The 10,906-nt window shown below is 33.3% G+C and overlaps 1 protein-coding gene across 1 annotated transcript; it reads left to right on the top strand.

The window, feature by feature from the left end:
- Positions 1–998: 998 nt before the first annotated feature.
- On the top strand, positions 999–2,081 carry LOC149553546 (cysteine-rich repeat secretory protein 55-like). The gene is made up of 3 exons (XM_089790345.1): positions 999–1,071; positions 1,445–1,496; positions 1,607–2,081. Exons 1-3 carry the CDS (start codon positions 999–1,001, stop codon positions 2,079–2,081), a joined length of 600 nt encoding a protein of 199 aa, XP_089646471.1.
- The last annotated feature ends 8,825 nt before the right edge of the window (positions 2,082–10,906 follow it).

Here is a 10,906-nt window from a genome sequence, read left to right as displayed (position 1 = left end):
GATCCATAATATCTTTTCAATCTACTTTGAAACTATGGAAAATAATATCATATAACAACCTACTATTAAATCTTACTGTAATTGCCTTGAGGCAATATACTATTGTATTCACTTTCTGCAATTAGTGAATTCATTCACACCAATCATAAATAAATATTTTATGACAATTGAAATATTTCTAAAGTTTAGTTAATTCCATATATTTTTAGAATTATTTTTTTGTATTTGGATTGGCTAATTTAATTTTGTGTTATAAGATATCTTTTTTTGAACACTAGCTGAGAAATCCTCTTTGACAAGAATTTAGGAAATGCCTTTATAAGATATATTATATTGATTAATTAAACATATTTTATATTAAAAATAAATTATTATAATTGTGTAATACTTACTTTCTATTATTTTCTTCAAAATCATAATAAGTTACCATTTAAATTTTTTAAAACTTGATTTTTTTAATAAAAAATAATAATTAACATCTTCCATAGTATATTTTGTCAAATACTTTCTTATAAATAATACATAGTTCGTTAGTTTTACAAACACAGACTCCTATTTTAATAATAAAACCAACATATGAAACTAAACTATATTATTATATTATTTTATGGTAGAATTTTATAATAGTAAAAAATTATATACTGCAAAACTATTGATAAATAATAATTATATATTTTTTTATATCTAATGTTTTGATTAATATATTAGTTAATTATTATAATATTCCACTTCTATAACTATTATAATATTCTATTTCTATAATTCTCTGAATAATCTATTTCTATAATTATTGTAATATTCTATTTTTATACTCGTTAAAAATATCAAATTCTATTTCATACATTTGTCTGCACTCGTCCGGCAAAGTCTATGTTGGTCAGTCAATCTATCTATCTTGGGTAAGTTTTTTATACCAGCGTGTTGACTATGGATAACCGGGCTGACTAAAAATAAATTGAGTATCATTAGAAAAATCTCAGATTCTTCCTTCACTAACGATGAAATCACAAAGGCTAAAAGGATTAGATTATACAAATCCTAATAGCGTTCCTCAAGGATTACGCGGCGAAAGTAAATGAGGCCAAAGGACAAATTACATGGACCTGCGGACGGGCGATGTCTGTAATGGTATTTCTTTTTAATTAGTGAAAACAATAAATTGTCGTTTTGATGCCAGCATAGACTTTGGCAAGGCGAATATGCCGACAAAGAACAGTACTAAATTAATTTTTAATTTAATTATTAAAAATAACAAATTGTCGTTTTGATCACAGCATACACGTTGGCAATGCGTCTCCCCCAATCTTAAGAGGTTCAAATTCACATTAATTTGGATAGTACATTTGTGAAAGAATTGTTAACGGGGAGACAAAATGCAAATCGCCTACCATGCAAAGTATCCGCTGTTTGTTTGTGTTGTTCTGTTATCATGCATTTTCCACAGTTCAGCGCAAATCTGTGGGAACAATGATACAAGTGCTGAATTCTAGACTAATGTTAAGATGCTTCTAAAAAACCTTGTAGAGAATACATCGCCATCAAATGGATTCAATACCTCTTCTTATGGTTGAGATCCAGACAAAGTTTATGGTCTTCTCCAATGCAGGGCAGACACAACTACGGACGAATGCATCCATTGCTCGCATGAAGCAAACAGCTCCATGCTCAAGGATTGTAAAAATTTGAGCAGTGGTAGATTTATGATGGAGAAATGCTTCATACGCTACAAGAACTATTCCTTCTTTGAAAAACTAGATATCGATGCAATTAAAGTTGCTGCTAGTCCAAAGAAGGTCACAGATGCGCCTGAAGAATTCAAGGCGGGCGTCAAGGAGCTTTTTCGTAATCTAACAGAAGATGCCATCCAATCCTCTATAAAGTATGCTTCTGGATCAACAACTACCTCTCCTTCATTTCATACCATAAACGCCTTGCTGCAGTGCTGGTGGGATTTAACGGCTGTCAAGGACTGCCATACATGCTTGCAAAACGGAATTAGTCGGATGCTCTATGTGACGTTTGGTGCTGATGGACCCTTTGACGGAGCAAACTCTGTCTGCGGAAGTTGCTTTGCTCGTTAAAAAATTTATTCCTTCTTTGATCGCTCCCTTCCACCACCACCGTCTCCCAATATTCAACCACTTTCTCTACCACCATCTCCCAATATTCAACTGCTTTCCCCACCACCGTTACCATTGTCGACAGCGATCGACGTCCATAGTAAGTATCTACAAAACTCTAGAATCGAAAAAGAAGAACCCCTTACAAATGATTTTCCCCCATTAAATAAAATTTCGAAGAAGTTTGTCAACCACCACAACTTCTTGCCGAACTCTTTTTGTCTTCTTCGACACTTTACTATAATAATTAATTCTTATAAAAGAATTAATTATTTTTACATATGTTTTCAACTTTAATCAATTGCCAAGAGCTTTTACCTGTACAAACTTTCCCACAACTTCATTTCACAAAAATAATTAATTCCTTTTAAAGAATTAATTCTTCTTTTTACATTTGCCTTACCCCCACCAACTTACCATATATCATTTTTTATTTTTATGATCACATCACAATAGTAATAATTAATTCTTTTATAATTAATTATGTGAAAGATCATATTACCTTGAAAGGTTTGATATTTAATTATTTTGCAAGTATTAATATTTAATTATTCAAATAATTAAATATGTACTACAAAATATTTTATAATGATTTTACTTTGAAATTATTTTAATTTTTTACTTTTTGGGAGGGGTAATACCTAGGGTTTCAAAACCCAAGGCAACACATATGTATGTATGTATGTATATGCATATAAATATACACATGTATTTATATATATGCATACTCTCTAATTTTTAATGTTTATGTGTTTATTTTTATGTATGCATGTGTTTAGATATATTAATTTTTAACAATTATATATGTTTAAATTAATGTATATATTTTCAATGTGTGTGTGTGTGTGTACACATGCACACACATAAATTATATATGGTGTACATATATATGTGGACATATATATATACACGTGTATATATGTGCATGTGCATGTATGTCACAAAAATCATGTACATATCGATATGTATATATATCATGAACATGTGTACATATACACATGTCCATATAAATATATATCATGCATGTATGTATGTCCACACAAACATGTTTGAATGCATACATACATACATATATGTACACATGCATATGCATACATGATGTGTGTGTGTGTGTGTGTGTGTGTGTGTGTGTGTGTGTGTGTACACAAATTGTAGGTGGTATATATGTTCAACTTCCTTGATCACATAGCTACAAGTTCGAACACGGGTTCCTCTTTCTTTGCAACTAGTTGATATGACATAAGCTTTTATGTTGGGGTGAACCTGAACATTAACAGATGATGCACAGGAGAAGAATGGTGGATCTTGTTGGCAAGAAATTTTGAAATTGTGGATTTGGTATTACACTTGTCTATGGTCTCAATGATTTTGGCTTGTGTAGCTACATATTTTTCTTAGTCAATTGTGATAGTAATGTAGGGGTTCTTCATGTTTTGTGTCCCTACCACCCTCTCAACAAATGTATTCTATATTTAAATAAATAGTTTGAGAAATAGATTGCTAACCCTAGAATTATTTAGGTTCAACAAAACTCATTCATTCGTTACTGCATTGATCTATTCTTCTTCAAAACATGCTACCGATGATCTTAGGCATAATATCTGCCACCAAATGTCATTCATTTATCACTGCACTATCTATGCTTCTTCCACAATTCATTTTGAATTTGTTTTGATATTGCCAATATAGATACCAAACATGTAGTGGTCCTAATCTTGTGTCTATTGTTGTAAAATGAAGCTATGCACAACATTATTTGAAAATCAACCTTGGAAAAATAGCTCATTCTTTGAAAAGAGCTATCATATCTACCCATATTTTTTTGGAGTTTCTATTAAATCACATGTTAAAATCCATTCTCAAAATCAAATTCCACCTTCATCTAAGACTCCACTTGTCAATTGACACCTTTGAATTAATGAAGAGGGTCTTTTTTTTTTGAATTTTTTAGAATATGGGATGAATTAAGGAAGGACTAGGTTCAAAATGATGCAACTTTATCGGAGGGGAAACAACACAGAAAACAAAATAGAAACAAACTAAGCCAAAATTTGTAAAAAGGGTGGTTATTTAAAATGGAGAGGGGAAAACCCTAAAAAAATAAATGTGATCAATTATAGGCTGGGAAAAGTATGAGCCCTTCTAGACCAACTTTGGATAGAATGTGTTGGTGTTTTAAAATGCTACAAGTTTCAAATTACCCCGATGAGAACAAGATACATCTACGGGTAGGTACTTCCCATATTCAACGTATCATTTCAAACACTGGGCCAACTATAAGGGTAGGCCCTTCTTCTACTTTAGGCTCTACAAAACCTAGGCAAGTATACCTCAAATTCACTTATATGGTACCAATGCTAAACATATTTTTGAATCTATTAACAACAAATAAAAACCCTAAATCTTTTAACACTTATGCAAGGATCTCTGACATGGAATAGCTAATAACATGACCAAAGAACTTGATAAGCTAAGTGAGGGCATCACATTTCAGCTCTTCAACATTAAAGGGAAAAATATATTATTAATGATATTGAATATTAACACAACTCCAAATATGAAACAACATGAACAAGTGATCCTATAACTGATAAGTGCCTTATCTATTGGGAAATTATATAAATTAAATACATACATCTATGATATCCATGACATATTTCATACACCCAGACATCAGATCTATCCTATCACTTTGTGAATTAGACATAAATGTTCATAAAAAATCATTCTTATGAAGTATCCTTCTCAAAATAACCAGCAATCTTGTCAAACACATCAAGCATTTACTTGGCCCTTTGTTCCAACAACAAAACATATCAGACATAAAACCTTAAAAGGATGCAAATGGGTCTTAGTTCTTTGTCCATAAACCACATAAGATTGCATATTATAGAGATAGGAGATGAGAATTAGAATGAAACTAAGAGATTCTTGCTCATTGGTATTCATTTTTTTGAAACTACACATTCAGATGCATGAAATTAAAAACATTAAAAAAACCTAACAGATTAGAACTAGCAATATTATCTTCACTATTGCTATTCATACAAGAGAATTATGCTGAAGAATGTGGTGTCACAATGATGAGAACACATCAAAACTAGAAACTTGGTTTCACAAATCTAAGAACACTCAAGATTGGAACACACATGGTAGCATAGAAGTGAGTCTTTTTTCTCCAAAACTATAACCCCTACCATAAATGAGAGAAAGAAAGATATAGAAGAGGATGAATTCTCAAATCTATTCTATTTCTACCATCTATCCACTTGAAATTCCATCCTTTGCAATTGCAAAACCTCTTTCATCTTTCTACCTATTTGATCTGATCCTTCAATCATGACTCCAACTTCAATCCCAAAATTCATCACATTTGAAAAACATGATATTCTCAAAATTGAAAATTGGAGCCAAATTATACAAGAATGGCATAAATCTTCAAAACTAACCCAATAGACCTTTTACCATGTGTTTTTACTAGGTTTGTAACTATATCTCCAATCTTCACAAATTTCACTAAGAAGGCCCAAATTTTACATTTCTGCCTATACCTTGAATTAGTGACCACTTATGGAAAAAAAAAACTCTAGACTGAGAAAGTTCATCTTCTCCCAGTTTTGACGATATGTAATATGCCTATATTCTCTTATTGGGAGCTCCGAGAATCTCAGTTTGAAAAAATCAGCTCCTGTTGGGGACTCAAGATTGCACTTCATTTAAATTTTTGCAAGAAAATTTCTTATTTCCTAAAGTCAAAACTTTAGATTTAAATCAAAATTTATTTAAAATTCTTTCACAAGGAGAAAACATAAAAAATTCATTTTCCTATCCATGTTTGATGTTTTCCTCTATTTTTGAATCCAATTCAAACCTTGTTGACCACCCTACCATGTGTCATCATGTGATTGGCTCATTTTTGCTTCATCAATTGACCCCTCCAACTAGATGCCACATGGCATCATCTCATTCATCCTTTGTTTTGCCACATCACTATGCCACATCATTACCAATTGGCTAGTCGCCATGTCACATGGGTAACTTTCTTGCAACTTTGCTTTGGCAATGTAGCGACTGCCCTCAAATCTAACATGTGGCATGATCTAGTGCCTTCTGATCTCAGACCACCACGTCACTTTTTGACTCACCACATGCTGCCACTTGTTAGGTTCTAGTTCATCCTCCTAAGCCTGACACGTCACTGCCACAACACCTAGTTACCACATCACTACACCACCTCCATCCAAGTGGGCCCCACAATCTCACCAGATTTCTATGGTTTTCCAAGAGGTCACCATGTTTCTTGCTGGAAAACCTCCAATTTTTTGGTGGCAACATAGCGACCACTAGATTTTGACAATTCTTTTCTGGTGGCTCTTCTTTGCATCTTTGGCCAAGATTTCATTTTCCATGCTAGTTGGTTGTCCATAGCAGGTCCCTTTGCATGCTTCACATGCCTTTCAAAAGGCCCTATCTTATGGACATTATTCTTGTTGTGTGGTGGGGCATAGAAAAACTTCAAAATTCCGATTCCCAATGAATGTGAGACTAAGAACCTCTGGTTAATCTTTTTCATTCTACATGGAGCTCCCCCACCATGGGCTTTCCCTACTATGACGTCTCCATCAGTAAATCCAATGCCAACAACAAAGACCTCTTCTTCCTCTTTGCCACCAATCATACAAAGGGTCAAGGAAAAACTAATTTATATGTAATCATAGGAAGAAAGAAGATGTTGTGTAGAAAATGTCCCTGAACTTGGTGTTGAAACACATGTTTTGTCTACTCTAATCTCTCTGCCATGCTTTTCCTCATAACGTATATCAAATATTACATAACAAACCTTTTTAGTTGTATCAAAACCCTTTCTTGCTATGATTGTTTCATGTTGATTCAAGAAACTAGTTCTCTACTTAAAACGTTTCTCCAAAGAATCCCAAACAAGCAATTCTCCTTCCACTTCTATTAAAATTCTAATAAATACATTTCAACTACTATAATGTGGAGAAGAACACTAAGAGATTCAACATTTTCTATAAGCATTCTCTCCTTGGGCACTGAGGTAAATGACATCAATCGGTAATCCTAGTCTATTTATCTCTACAAATTTGCCTGCTGTTGAAGTGGCAACGCGATGGAGGAGGCTTCGCTGCTCCCTTCCTCCTTTGCTCAAACAATGTGAGCTCATATCGATGGATCTCAACCATAAGCCTCAGATTCTCATAACCCACCATCTCACAACCAAATGAATTCTACTTGTAATTACATGCATTTTGGAACATCAATGGGTGTAGGTGGAAAGATGCCAACCTTCCTCTCAGATCATTCTCTCTCTTTTCATTTACGCCTTGGTTGTGATAAAAGTAGCAACCCCCTACACAAAGTAAAGTTTTTAACCACAAAAATATGGCAAAATATTTGTGGTCTATGGTTGCTAATCCATTGTGGTTTCCATTTAACTCCTTCGAAGATAGAACAATCTCCAAAACAAACCCAACTACCAAAACATGTGTCGATATTTGTCAAAAATAGACTTCAAATCTATTTCTCCCATGTCCATCTTGCATGGACTACAGTGAGGTCACTAGAATTTGGTAGTTTTTTTTAACAGTCAAAATGCATGGGCTTCTCTTACTCATTTTCTCATCTATCAAATTCAAAATCTAAATTTTGGACTTTCAAAATCTGATTGGCCCCCCTGCCTCTTCCTTCAAGTGCTTGTTATTATTGCCAATTGGATCTAGCTGATCTCTTACATCATTAACTAATGGGTTTGGGGTTGACTAAGTTGTAAATTTATCTCTACTAATATTTTAGACACATTCAACATCCCAATAATGCATCCATTGCCTCTTATATAATTCTATGTTGAGGATGTGTGTTATTCTTATTTGATTAGATATCACTTATGCCCAGGGCATTTCATAAACCATTCAAATGGGAAAAACTGTGAAGCAAACCTTTTAAAATATATTTGGAATTAATTTGGAAAATTCCAATAAAGTATTTTCCATTGATAGCTTGATTCACTATAAACTTCTTGTTTGACCCATTTAAAACAATTTGACTCCCAATATCTTATCAATATGATGGAATTAGTTGGGCCCCAAAGTGGGTCTGGCTAATTTTATTTTTTGTTTTTGAACAATTGAATCCTCAGAGTGGCCTACTAAACATTTGAAATTGATTTGAGTGAAAATCAATCACCATTGCATCACTTGAAACTAATTTTCAACCTTTCCTACAAACTATCAACTTTGTGCCAAGAGGTCCTTTGACTAGCTTTGAAAACTGACAAAAACAATTGACTCGACTCTAAAAGTGGACACACTAATTCTTTTTTTTGCATACTTTTACCCTATCGAATCTCCTCTCTTAAAGAGTTCTCAATCAAAAGATATTGACTATCAAAGTTACCCTCTCAGAACTACCTACAAGAAAACACATTAGAAAACCATAAAACACATTAGGATTTGGCTTCAAAAATAGGACAAACTAACACATGGGGAAATGGAAACTAAAGAATAGGTTTAATGTGATGAGGACAATATAAATCTATGGTTAGGGCTCATGACAAATAACTACATGAAAATGGTGAGTGGTCAAAGCGGGTTACTCAAAATTTGCATCTTGGAAACAATGGCAGAAAAACATTTTTTGCAAATAGAATGGACCTAGGAAAGTGTGTGAATGGATTTTTCAAAACTTGCAAACTTGCACACTTAAAGAATTTTCAGAGGAGAACACAGTGGTACAATCTTTTTGATCTCACCTATCACGAATTTCAACATATGACATCACGAACAGGGGTACTGACCAATTTTCCTTTCTTGACACCAGTAAATTTATAAATTGCATTTGGAATCACATTTGAAAACTAATCAAACAAATTCATAATAAGCTCAAAATTGAAACATAACAAGTCTCTGACCTCTTAAATTCAATGCAAAAGGAATTTTCTCATTTTGGTCAACTGGGTCAAAATTATAACAAGTCAATTAGGGCCTCCCATAATTTTGAACAATTTGCATCATCATGACAACATTAAATGACCAACTTTGAGGGATTCAAAACCTAGTCAAATGGATTTGAAACAACTCTAAATCTGAAACATAGGTTCTCTGGTATGGACACTAATTACTCCCAAAGCAGTGAGTCATGAATTGTTACTAGGTGCGAGATATACAATTGCAAACATATCCTCTTTTCATTGTTTGACACTTTAGGCAAAAATGCAAAATTGGAAATTGCTCAAAACGAGACTTCATAGAATGGATCAGAATGGCAATTTATCTTTATGGGATGAGTAGACATATTGAATGCAAGGTGCTAGGAACATTAAACACCTCTTAGGCCTCGAATGGACGTTTAGATACATATGCATGAAAAAGCACTTATAGGGCTTACTTTTTTCAATGGTACTCAAAATTTGGGGTTCAATTTTGAGTCCCAATAGAATGGAAGCAGAGTTTTTAAAAGGTAGACTAAAAGCAACCAAATTCTAAGGTTTTTTCATTAATAAGGCAAGGTAGGGGTGGAAAAATAAACATAGATTCAAGAGTATTCTAATGAATAACATGAATTTCTTCACAGTGAAATATGGAACTAACATCTTGCATAGAATTTTTCACCACTATATTTAAAATTCCAACAAACTCTTCCATGCCTTGATCTTTTGACTGCTACATTGATTCCTCTAACGGTGTTCTTGAGGAGAGAACTACAGGGTGCTACAAAACAAATGGATCATTTTATGCTTCTTGGCTATCATTTGGTTCTCTTTCAATATCCTTTTCTTGCATCAATCCCATTCCACCAATCTCTTTTTCTTCAAACATTTTCTCTTCCTTTTCTGGCTCTTTCATAGGAGATTTTCTTTGGATAAGGATAGAACCATAGAAAGACTTTATGAATGATACTTTTTTTGTCAATTCCCTTGTGACTTTAGCTTCCTCAAGACCCTTTGGTGCTTTAGGTTGTACTAATGCTTCATTAGTCTCCAAGAGATAAAACAAGAATAATTCATAATCAACTTCATGCTCATAGGAAGAGCCATCCAAGCATGCTGATAGATATTGCATTGTGTGATCAACCATACTTTTAGAAGAGTATTTTTCATCAATCTTTTCTTGTGTATATTGATCCTTCATACCTTCTTGAACAACATCATTTAGTGAAGTAGCATTAGCAATCCCAAATTTAAAAGAATCAAATTCTAAGGTTTGAAAATCTCCTAATAAGTTTTCATTTGATCTTTCACCCTTCAAGCTTTGTTCAAAGGGAGGTATATCAAGGTCAATCATTTAGTTAGTTGACTATGAGGTGTATTCATCATCATAATCAACATGTAGTTGGTAGGCTCTAGCTATACTACGAGGAGTGCTTTCAATTATAGGAGGAATTAGGAAATATTCATCATTAAAAATTGTTAGGTTTTGATAAAAAGAGGTAGGGGGTGCTGATTTTACTGCTTTGAGAATGAGCCTTTTCTATTTAGGCTTTACCTTCAGAAATTTTGCTATTCATAGAGACAAATTATTTCCTATGCAATTTCTTTACACTTCATTCCACTTAGAATCATGTCATCATATAAACCAATAGCCTCCCTTTGTGCATCTTGCAATGTTTGCATTCTCTAGTGCTTTAGTAAAAACTTGATTTCAATTTGTAAAGAATCAAAGAAAACGCACAGTTTATTACTTTCATTTGGTTGGCTATTTTGAGGAATTTTATCAGCACACCTATTGAACCTATCTACAAAATCCCTGATAGGTTCAATTTCCTTCTTT

The sequence above is a fragment of the Cupressus sempervirens genome, chromosome 6 (genome assembly GCF_028749045.1).
Source record: "Cupressus sempervirens isolate cs-2001-9-10 chromosome 6, ASM2874904v1, whole genome shotgun sequence".
Lineage (NCBI taxonomy): Eukaryota > Viridiplantae > Streptophyta > Pinopsida > Cupressales > Cupressaceae > Cupressus > Cupressus sempervirens.
This window is presented reverse-complemented; position numbering and strand designations above follow the sequence as displayed.